General features: G+C 36.5%; 1 protein-coding gene across 1 annotated transcript; it reads right to left on the bottom strand.

Annotated features, from left to right (window-relative positions):
• Positions 1–6,876: 6,876 nt before the first annotated feature.
• Positions 6,877–8,572, bottom strand: LOC109215836 (zinc-finger homeodomain protein 2-like). The gene is made up of 2 exons (XM_019379950.1): positions 8,034–8,572; positions 6,877–7,265 (listed from the first exon to the last, which is right to left on the bottom strand). The coding sequence occupies exons 1-2, from the start codon at positions 8,551–8,553 to the stop codon at positions 7,063–7,065; spliced, it is 723 nt and encodes a 240-aa protein (XP_019235495.1). The 5' UTR covers positions 8,554–8,572; the 3' UTR covers positions 6,877–7,062.
• Positions 8,573–12,622: the final 4,050 nt, after the last annotated feature.

Genomic DNA, 12,622 nt, shown 5'->3' with positions numbered 1-12,622 from the left:
GCTGAGGAGCTGGACGTACAGGGGCAGGCGCTGAAGCTACTGCCCTTCGGAACTCTTCTGGAAAGGGCGGGGTATGTGAAGTCTATGATGGAATCTCACTATAAGACTCTCCCCGAGCCTTGGTAACTCCTGGTGCTCGACTAGTAGTATCACCAGCCACGGACTTTCCCTTTTCGGCTGCTGCAGTCTTTGGAGGCATCGCTGAAAATATAACATATCGTTAGGAACATGAATCCTTATATTGCACGATCTAAGATAAGAAGAGAGGATAACATCCTATATGTCCTGTAGCCTCCTGTCTATAAGTGTGGTGCACAACACACCCATAAACAAGACTCTACTAGATACGGTCTGTAGACAACCCTAGGACAGAACTGCTCTGATACCACTTTTGTCACGACCCAAACCGATGGGCCGCGATGGGTGCATGAGTCCTACCTGTCGAATACCCTTAAGCATGTGTTTAAGATATAAACATGAATAGAATATGCAAGGGAAACTTTTCCAAACGACATATGTACATATACATGCGAAAATACAGTGGGGCGAGCCGGCAGGGCTACTATAGACAACTATATACCCAAAACTAGAAGCCGACAAGGCCACATACTATCCAACTATACATAACTGTCTACAGACCACTAATAGAAGTACAACTGTATAAAGACGGGAATGAGCCACGTCATACCCACATATATATACAAGCATATCGTACCAAAATCAAAAGCAACTGCGGATCAAGTGGAGCACGCCAACTCTCGCTGATCAAGAATCCTAAGAAGGGGACCTTCGACTTGTACCTACCTGCACCTGCGGGCATGAAATGCAAGCCCCGGAAAATAGGGTGTCAGTACGAATAATGTACTGAGTATGTAAGGCATGAAAATCACTACATAAAAAATATAGATGAAACATGGAATAAAGGAATACATCTGTAAATCTGAATAACTTTGTAAATTCTGAAATATTTATAATATGTCATGCATGTGCATATAAATGTCGTGTTATGCATAGGTATAGGTGTACCTAATATCATCAAGCCTTTGAGGGCATCCCATCATATCGTCTCGGCCACTGTGGGCAACATCATCAACATAGACCAACTTATCAGGTGGTGGTGCGTATATAACGCCGTAACCTTTTTCCTGTATCCAATATAAATATGATATACATATATACGCGTATATAACGCCATCTGGTCATGGGTCAATGTACATGTATAAATGCATGAAATGCATAAGAAATACGTTAATAAGATTTTCTTGGGATGCCATAAAAATCAATATATCTTTCAGATAAACTTTATCAAATATGTATTTTTCTGAGATCCATGAACAGAAGATATAATAATAATTCATATGGGGAATCATGAATATAGACACCCCTAATATTTCTATGAATAGAGTCTTTTATAAAAGTTGCGCATTTTGCTCGTTTCATTTGTATTATTTGGATCATGCCAAAAGGAAAGAAGGGAAGCCTTAACATACCTGAAGTAGGGAAAATCCGTATGATATTCTTGAAAAAGGTTGCACCGTACTCCTTTATAACCGCAAAAGTCTTACGTTGTTAGGCTTCTAAAAATTCTCATTGTTTAGTGTTGAGAATCATAAATTTGTTAAAACTTTTGTAAGATGGCAACGTTCTGTTTATAAAACTTCCTAACTTATCAATTCATTCTTAAGTCCTAATGGTAGGGGATAGACTAAAATTATGATTTTTGGTGTTATTGATTGTAGGGATGGTATAAAAATGAAGTGTCCTCTGTTTGTTAATTGATTGCCACCTAATCAAGAAGTCTAAAGAGTCATTCTCTTAGTTTGTGGCTTTTCTGCCACGTTTTTGTTGGGGGGGTTGGGGGGGGGGGGGGGGAATTAATCTTATCCACTAAATTTGTTAATTAACTAGGTAATGTCACGTTACTCGATAATTAACCAATGACCCGTATAATTAAGAATTATCTCAAATTACCTAAAAAAACTACTCATTTTAATATACTTTATACATCTCGGCCATATGGTACCTTGTATGGTACTAGTCCATGAATATCGGGTAGTATCGCTCGACACGTATTTTATCCCAAATCCGCAACCTTCAACGAAACTCGTTTTCTTTAAATCGTGTGCCCTTTATCCTTCATGACACTTACTTATCGCTTGTTATAAATAGCATAAATACGTTAACCTCAAGATAATCTCATCCCCAAGTCAACGTTGATTAACTGAAGACGAAACTTTAACGTACGAAAACACGAGATGTAACACCGTCAAACGATGGTGGCATTTTAGAGTTAGGAATTCTATGTGGGCTGACTTCCTCAAAGCAAAATACTACCTTAGAGTACACCCTGTTGGTAAGAAATGGTGCAGTAGTAACTCTCAAGTTTGGAAACATCTTCTTTAGGCCAGAGACAAGTGTGAAAATCAGATCACTTGAAGGATTAATGGTGGTAACTGTAGCTTTTGGTGGGACAACCGGACTGAATTGGGACATTTGGAACAAGTTTGTTCAAGCTACATCACAGCTAGCAATGCCAAAAATAAGGTCAAGGATTTCATGATTACTAATAGGTGGGATGCGCAGAAGCTATGCAATACACTACCAAGCCAAATTGCTCTCCACATTATGCCTATAGAGTTGGGCCAGAAAACAAGAATGATTATGCTATATGGAATGCTACGGAGGATGGTCACTTCACAAATGGTTCTGCTTGGAATATAATCAGGGAACATAGAGAAATCAATGTCACAATCAACAAATTATGGCACAAATTCATTCTCTTCAAACAATCTTTCATGTGTTGGAGGATCTTCTTTGGTAGAATCCCCATTAGGGAGAATATTACTAGGATGGATTTCAAGAAATTGAGGTTTGTAGATATTGTCCAACACCTATCATGGAGATCTTGCAACATGTATTTGTGGAGGGTAGAGCAGCAGAGTATGTATGAAAAGCTATGGGCAATCCATTGGGAATCACTCATCAACACTTACCTATCAGAGGACTTCTTAATAGATGGTGGAACATAAAGGCTAGAAACACAGTATACAAACTGATATTGCAAGCTCTTCCTGTTATTATCAGTTGGGAGATTTGGGAATCCTGGGCTGCATGTAAGTATGGTGACAACAATAGCTTCTATTTGTATAGAATGATTACTCAATGTGTTTGGAATATCAAAGCAGTTCTAAATGGTGTTTTTCCTAATGTTGAAAATAATGGCACATGGGGTCATCTTTGCACATTAGTGGAAAAGCTCAAACCTGTTGTCATATGTACCCTTGTTCAATGAACCAAACCAGCACCTGGTTGGATTAAAATTAATACTGATGGTAGTTTTATTAAGGCAAAAGGAAAGCTGGGATTTGTGGCATTGTAGAGATAGCAATAGAGATTTCATATTCACATTCTATGTCCCGATCCAAGCCAATAGTAGCTTTCAAGCTGAAGCCACAACAGCGAGATTCGGGATAGAATGGTGCACTCAACATGGTCATTCTAATCTTCATGTGGAGATTGATTATGTAATTATCACCAACATCCTCATCAAATAAAACACCAACAACTTGAAGCTGCAACACATTATCAATGACACTACTACCATGCTAGACAATACCGATTTTTGTAAAGAGAAGCAAATCAAATTGCGGATCTGTTGGCAAAATTGGCTTCCACAAGTGAAAACAGGACCTTATATCGTTCTCCTAGCAACCTTCCTAGAGAGGCAAAAGGGTTGATTCAACTTGACAAATGGCAGATTCCTTCTTTTAGCTGGAGATATGAAAAATATAATTTTTTGTTTAGTTAAGTTAGACTTATGGATGGAAAGGCTTTTGTATAGGCTTGCCTTTCCTTGTTTGCTTGGCAAACTTTTTGTAGATTAGAGGCAAGGTACTATGTCCCCCTCTTGTCATTGTAAGTTATTTAATCTACATGGTTGGGGTCCAAGCCTAACCCCCCACACCCTAGGCTCACAACTGAAGGTGCTGGTCTTAAACTAAAAAAAAGTATTTTATTAGATGCACCTTTAGACAAGCATATATTACATACCGTTAACCACAACTGAAACAAAAGCTGGAGCTTAATATTGTTCTAAGCAAATGTTTCTTTAATCTAATCAAACACATTTAATAGCAATATAATAAAATCTCCTAAAATTGTAAGTGATTCTCTAATTAGCACAGTTTCATAAGTGGTATTAAACTAAACACTACTCCATTTAGTTAGGTCATACTTAGAGTAAGATCTCCTTGAATTATAATGATGAATTAGGATGGAGTTGTGGCCTAATGTGCAAGATTTTAATTCCACCAAACCCTTAGCTTCTATTATTCGGAAACAATTTCTATACCCTCCCAGGGTAGGGGTAAGCTACGTACATCTTACCCTCCAGACCTCACTTATGAGACATCACTGAGTTTGTCGTTGTTGTTCATTATTCGTGAATCCACCCCCACCCAGAGAAAAATTGAAAAAAATGCAAATATTCTAATTTGTGCAAAATGATTGGATTTTTTTTTCCTTTTCATATTTAAGGAGAGACATTCCTTGGTCACTATTGACAAGCACAAGTGTAAAAAGCTACAATAGAACATCAAGGATTGTGCTAGGAAGAATAAAATACTTTCATCCTTTATTAAAGGTTTCACGTAGCCTTGAATAATATTAATTTTTTTCTATTAATGCGTCTTATGCGACACGAATTTGTATAAGTCAGTATCACAATGTTGATACATTAATTTATCTGAGTAGAGAAAAAAGGAAATCACAATAGATCTTTTTTTGTTTTTTTTTCCAATTTTTCACCAGATGTCAAGCACCCGCGTTGGAATTCGACTAGATTCAAATTCGCACCGAAAAGTTTCACGTTGGGGGTAATGCGTTCCCTAACAAAATCGACTTCATACCCAGAACTTGAATCCAAAATCTCTAATTAACAATAAAGAAATACTTACTGACTCCACCGTAACCCTCGTTGATCACAATATATCTTCAATACACAAAAGTACAAAGCAAAAAATTAAATATGTAGGAATATCATAATGCATGCGACTGCTATGTTGCAGTAGTGCCCACATGTTCCTTTTGGAACATAAAAAAGCAAAAGTAAAGTTAAGAATGAGAAGAAGAAGCAGAAAAAGAATAAAAAGAGAGAAGAAAAAAAGATGAAAAAGAGAAAAGGGATTAAGCTTTGGATCTATCGACTTTTTGTAATATTGAGATTATGGACTTTACTGTTGCAAATACCAAAATTTCATTTCCAAGAAAAATGCAAAACAATGTAAATTTCAATATAATAATTATGTTTATTTCAGCCCTTTCCTTCCCTAGGAACACTGCACACCTATCTATGATCAAACATCTTTGTTCTTTTTCTACTTCCCCTTCCCCTATGACAAACTCAATCATTTTCATTCTTTTTAAAATATTGATTTTTCTTTAAAATAAACTATACTAATCTGCCTGTACCAAAAAGTTTTACGAGAAGAAAATGGAAATATTTTTCATCATCATTCATCCAAGTAACGAGTCGTTTGATTGTTGAGATAAGGAATAATAATCTCATATACATGGTGAGATAGTTTAAGGTTGCGCCAGTTAAAACATAACCGTTATAAAAAAAAGTTAATTCCTTTCGTTATGCTCTATTAATTACTCTTTGTTAGTGTGTATATAGCAAGCTTTAACGCAACCATTTTCTCAACTCTTTTTCCTTTTCGTACCATTTTTATCTTTTCTTACCTTTATATATATAGTTTTATTGACTTTTTTACTACTACATTTCTTTCTTTATTCTCGAGTGATTATGCATGCTTACTTTGAGCCGAGTACAATAACGACAACAACGACCCAGTAAAATCTATTAGTGAGGTCAGAAGAGAGTAGTGTGTACGCAGACCTTATCCCTACCCCGAGGGAGTAGAGAGAAACTCTCGGCTCAAGAATACGAAAAGAGACAATATCAGTACCATCAACAGAAAACATAGGAAAAATAACATCATGAAAATGAGAAAGTAGATGCAAAGCAAAAGCGATAGACAGTACATAAACCCGACGCTATATATGAAAAACGAAAGAGTAGCTTACTATGACCCGAGTGTCTATCCAAAATATCATTTTTACTTACACAAGATAGGGGTAAGCTTGCGTAAATATTACCTTATTTAGACTCCACTTATGAAATTACACTCAGATTCCACTTGTAATTTTACACTCCATTATGTTGTTATTGTTTTCAACTTACTTTTCATGTCCTACGAAAAACAAGTTTCAGAAAGACAGCTTAGATCAATTATGCTTCCTAGCTTGCATCAAATCACCCTCTTAGAGGAAAAATCTCATAAGGAATTAAAAAAACAAGCAGATTTGTTTACCATTTGACCTCTTTTATGAACACATATAATCTAGAAGAAATAAAGATACAATGATGCATTTAACATTCCCCACTCAATATGCACGGAAATTTAGTTGTTTAGACATAGATTTAATTGGAACTTGAAAAATAGTTTTTAAAATTGTGTTGAAAAGTATTTTTGAAAGTCAAAATTGTATATGGACATGCATTTTATTTGAAGAAAAATTAGAAGTCTTGTGAACGGACGAAAAATTTTCACCCAAAAATTTCCCTAAATTATGATCATATTTCATAAACAAACTATAATTTCAATTTTTTTTTTTAAAAATAAAGCCCAAATCTATGGCCAAACGAGAACTTAGTAGTAGGTGGATCCACACCCGGTTCATCCGAATCCAGTTATTTTGGATGAGGAGTATAAAACTATATATATAATCTACTAAAATTGCAACAAATAGTAGGTACGACTCATAATTTTAAAGTTTGAACCCACATAGTTTAAATCCTGAATCCGCCTCGAATAATATCAACTACTATCGATAAAGATCACATTCTCAGCTACATCTCAAATTAATTTCAAAGTCTTCCTCTTCTAACAAGAAGATAGGTGGTTTAATTTCCAGATACAAAATAAGTAGTCAATATCTAACATAAATATTAACAAAAATACCTAAAAATAATGGGGCTTCTTTCTTTTTCTTTTTGTTCTAGGGTTTCTTACCAAGAGTGTTCTTGTTGTTATGCATCCAAACTTTAAACACTTGCCTTCTCACTCCAGTTTCGTTGCACAACTGCTGCACCAACTCCTCATCTTCCCTTTGAATCCGCCACCCCAATTTATCTGCTAGTTCTTGCATTTTCTCCTTCTGTTCTTGGCTAAATTTTGTCCGAAATCGCTTCTTCGAACCACCTGCTAAAACATAATTAAGTAAATAAAAGATATTCTTAATAACCATTTAACTTTTAAACAAAATTAGTTAGACAATTACTATCGAGCAAAGGTGGAGTTACTGTCGATTACAGCTTCGACCGAACCAGGTAACTTTGGTCTCTCAGTTTGTTCAAAGAAATTCGTTGAATATGTTAAAAATTACTATCGAGCAAAGGTGGAGCTACTGCCTATTACGACTTCGGCCGAACTAAGTAACTTGGTCTCTCAGTTTGTTTAAAGAAATTCGGTGAATATGTTCAAATTACTATCGAGCAAAGGTGGAGCTACTGTCTATTACGGTTTCAATCGAACAAAGTAACTTTAGTCTACCAGTTTGTCTAAAGAAATTCGTTGAATATGTTCACATTACTATCGAGCAAAGGTGGAGCTACTGTCTGTTACGGCTTCAGGAAATTCGTTGGATATGTTCAAATTACTATCGAGCAAAGACAACGTACTAATTTAGAATCCAGCAACTTAAACAGGCTAAAATCACGAACTTATAAGCTTCAAATCCTAACTACCGAGACTTACATATAAATTATGAAATCTCCTTGACAACTTTTTTCTAAAATAAAGTAGCAAAAGAGTTCAAAATTTATTTTTGGTCACATGTTCAAATTCTGGTGCGGAAATCTAATATTTTCTTGAATTCTTTGTATAAATTTTTGGCTACTATCACCTTCAACTCACAACCCTAATCCTCTAATATAATATAGGAAAAATTAAAGAAAAAAAAAATAATACCTCCGCTATTGTTGAGGTTGGACATGTCTTCCTGATCTTCACGATACCCACCACCTCCAGAAGTTGACGGCAAAGCTAACGGTCTTTGTTGTGGCGCCACGTGGTACTGTAAATACCCACAAGGTGGCGGTAAGCTTCTGTAGTACGGCAAATGGTAATTAACAAACGGCGGCGGTTCAACGGCGGTGGGTGGTGGTTGCGTAATTTTACGGTGGAAATTGCGGTGGCAGTTACAAGCAGCACATTTGAGGGAATCAAGTGAGCCATCTTCACCGGCAGGTATGAACTCACCACAGCCGTCTACGGCGTGGCCGCCGATACTTACGGCGTGGTTTTTCAGACACTCTTTGTACTTTGGCTTATTATTATGCCACGTGTGAACCACCGCTAAGGGTTCGAGTTCCATTGGTGTAGGACTCGGCATTTTTGTTGGGTGAGTTGAGTTCGAGTTGTTGAGTGAGTCGTCGTAACTCGGTGGTGGTTCAGTTTCTTCTTCTTCTTGATGATTTTCGAAGTCCATGATTTTCTTTAGCTATAAATTTCATCACCTAATCATGTTACGTAATCTATATATAATAATGAATGCTATATCGTAAGTAAAAGCATTAATTTTATGAGTTTAATATTTAAAATTTTTATCATTGAATTCACTTTATTTTAAAGTTATGAGTTCATATCTATTCCTTTAGTTTCAATTTAGATGAGATAGTTTGATTCGATACGTAGTTTAAGAAAAAAAAGACTTTTGAAATTTGTAGTACTAAAAACTTAAGGGTAAAAGCTTTGTGGGCCATGATATTTTTGTGATTATATAAACTTTTTATTAAGGATAAAATGAGTAAAATAAAGAGTTTAAAGTTGAATTATTTTTAAACTTAGAATTGTGTCGTTTATTTTAGAACAAACTAAAAAGAAAAGTATCTCATCTAAGTTAAAACGGAGAAAGTATTATTTATTGCATGGGGTTTCATTTACTTTTCCATTTCTAACTCTAATTTTTCTTTCTTACCCAAACTGATATTACTACAAACCGGCTATGGCCGGTGCGGACGTGAGAGATTACCATTTACCGTGGAGTTACGTTGTACATTTGCTTTTACCACATGGTAAAAGTAAGGAGAGAGGGGGGACCGTAAAAGTTGTTGCTCGAATTAGGGGTACAGTAGTACACTCTGTCTTCTGCAGAGCAGCAGACTACACTCTTTTTATCACTAAACCTAATTCGGATTCTTTTATTTTATAAGTCAAGTAAGTCTGACGCATAGATTGAAACAATAAATATGTCAATATATTAAAGTATAAGAACTTTGAGCAAATATATTAAAGATGTCACATTTTCCAAAAGAGGAAAAAAACCAAAATACATTAAACTATCAATCATAGAATATATGTGTAAAAAAAAAATAATATCACTAAGTCACCAAAATCTCAATTAGAAAATAGTATACTAACATATTGCATATATTGGCAGAGTCGGAGCCAGGATTTTAAGTTCGTGGGTTCGAGATTCTAATCATATTAAGTTGCTAGGTTCTACATTAATAAATTGTACACCTATTTAATGAATTTTTTCAGATAAATACAAGATATGAACCAAAATTACTGGGTTCAGCCGAATCTGCATCGACTCTCTGGCCCCACCCCTGTATATAGGTTACAATTAAATGTTCTAGAAAATTTTAATTATGTTTTTCTTGAGTCGAGAGTTTATTGGAAATAATATTTCTACCTTTATAAGATAATGGTAAAGTTTGCATACATATAATTCTTTTGAGACTCCACTTATGAAACTATATACTCCCTCCGTTTCATATTAAATGAGGTACTTTCCTTTTTAGTCTGTTCCAAAACAAAAGATATATTTCTAAATTTATAAATAATTCAACTTTAAACTCTTTTATTTTACCCATTTACCCTTAATGAGAAGCTTTTATAGCCACATAAATGTCATGGTCCCACAAACTTTTTACCCCTTAAGCTTTTAAGACCACAAGTTTCAAAAGTTTTCTTCTTTTTTCTTAATTTCCGTGCCGAGTCAAACTACCTCATCTAATATAAAACGGAGGGAATAAAATATATTATTGTTTTTGTTATTTATTTTGTGCTCGGGGTCATAGGTGACGTTAACTCGTCAAGTGCATTGATTAGGGTGTGTATGTGTGTAGGTAGGGAGAAAAGAAAGAGAAATGGATGAGCACGGGAATTACATGAGAAAAATTTAAGGTATCGGTAGTATGTGACAACGTTCGAGGTTAGAGTTGGAGTTGGAGACAGAAAGGAAAGGAGTTGGTTGTTGACTTACGTGCGATCTCCTACGCTAACATTTAATGATCATCGATTTCCTTGTCTCGCAACTGCTAATGTACTAATCCGTTCCGTTCACAATAAGTGATTTTTGGCCTTTTATTTGTGGTCCAAAATAAGTTATTTTTTCAGATTACAAAAATGAATTAATTACTTTTTTCCTACTGTAGGCATATAAATTTTTACTTAAAATTAAATCCATAAAATAATTTGGATTATATTTTAAATTCGAGATAATATTGGTCTAAATAAATATTATGGGCTAATATAATTAAATTAATTGTATCAGTCCAATATAAATGGATTAAATAAATAAGTCTTAATCCATTGGGCTAGCCCATTTAATTGGGCTAAAGTGCTGAGCCCACTTCATTAAGCCCAAGATTACATCTTCCTAGAGGCCCAGTTTGATGCCACGTGTCAAATGATGTGGCGCGCCAAGTCGAACGGAAGAGCCAATAGGATCATGCCATGTGTCAAAATGACAAGGCATGCCCAGTCACACTAAAAGGCCAATGAAATCGCGCCACGTGTGCAAGTGACATGTTTTGGCCAATCAAATGCGACCATGTCACACTTTAATTTGATTGGTCGGAAAGAGTTTGTTCTTATCATAACTCTTCCCTTCCACAACTATAAATAGGGGTCTTCAAAACCCAGAAAAGGACACCAGAAGTTATAACAAGAAGCTAGAGAGAGCTCGTGGATCAAACACCGCAAATTTCTCTACAAGTTTCAAGCTTCAAGCAATCAAGGTCAAGTTCAAGCAATCAAGCTCAAGAACAAGATCATCGTTCGTGGCAACAAACATAGATTCAAGATCAAACTCAAAGGCCCTTGAATTTATACTAGAAAAGTAGAATCAGAGGAATCATAGAGATTGTACACTCAAATATTCAAAATCAAATACTACGATTGTTGCGATATTTTCGGTCTTGATTTTATTTTCTTGTCCGCAATTTATTATCCACAAATTCTGGCACGCCCAGTGGGACTATCTCTACCTCTCATCTCAACTTTTCATTCACCAAATACTAAGAACATTGAAATGGCTTCAAAGAAAATCAACTCCGTTTCAACTTCCACCAAGGCTACTAACTCCAGGTTCTATGCTGATGCGGAAAGCATCCTCGATGTCACCTTTGGAAGCTTCGGACCAGTTACGAGGAGCAAAGCAAGCTTTTTAGGACAACGAGCTCCCCAAGTGCCGTCCGCATCAACCCTGTTTTCGGATCTTCATCCTCAAAAGGAGCAAGATCTGCCACAAACGCATCTGAAGGAGGAAGCGATGTTGCTGAAAAGATCAAGAAAACTCTTGCTCTGCTTGACCTCTCCGGCTTCAAGCACTCTGCTGTGAAGGAAGATGATGATGCTTCAAGTGATGGATCCTCCTCACTTACACCACATAGAGTGAGCCAATCAAGGATCAATCTGTGTGAAAATCCATGCTACTCTCCCTCATCCACGACAATCATGCAAGCCATGGTGACAAACACTTCAACCATGGAGGAGCAGTTGGAAAACTTGACGGAAGCAATCGCTGGCTTGACCAAATGCATGCAAAATCAAGAGGCTAGAATTGACAAGCTAACAGACAGGGTGAGAATCTTGATGGAGGAAGAATCTACCCATGCACCTGGCAAGCTCCCAGAAGTTCTAGAGAGTGACTCTTCCCCAAGACAAGCAGCATCCACTAAGGCTATCCCTGTCTCATCTGAAGGGATGATTCTAATCGATCAACTGAAGGAGTTCATCGAAGGAACCATTAAGAACAAATATGAAGTTGCTGCCAAATCCTCCCTTACATATGCAAAGCCGTACACTGCAAGGGTCGATATGTTGAAGATGCCTGCTGGCTATCAACCTCCGAAGTTTCAACAGTTTGATGGTAAAGGTAACCCAAAGCAACATGTTGCGCACTTCGTGGAGACATGCAACAATGCTGGAACTTATGGAGATTACCTTATCAAGCAGTTTGTCCGCTTGCTAAAAGGAAATGCTTTTGACTGGTACACGGACCTCGAGGCTGGATCTATCGACAGTTGGGATCAACTAGAGCAAGAATTCCTCAATCGCTTTTATAGCACAAGACGCACGGTGAGTATGGTAGAGCTTACAAATACTCGTCAACGAAAGGGGAAACCAGTTATCGACTTTATCAATCGTTGGAGGAAGGCAAGCCTCAACTGCAAAGACAGGCTTAGTGAAGCTTCAGGCATAGAGATGTGCATCCAAGGCATGCATTGGGGATTGCGCTACATCTTGCAAGGTATCAAGCCTAGCAC

The sequence above is a fragment of the Nicotiana attenuata genome, unplaced genomic scaffold, assembly GCF_001879085.1.
Source record: "Nicotiana attenuata strain UT unplaced genomic scaffold, NIATTr2, whole genome shotgun sequence".
Taxonomy (NCBI): Eukaryota; Viridiplantae; Streptophyta; class Magnoliopsida; order Solanales; family Solanaceae; genus Nicotiana; species Nicotiana attenuata.
Note: the sequence above shows the minus strand (reverse complement) of the source record. Positions and strands in the feature narration are given on the sequence as shown.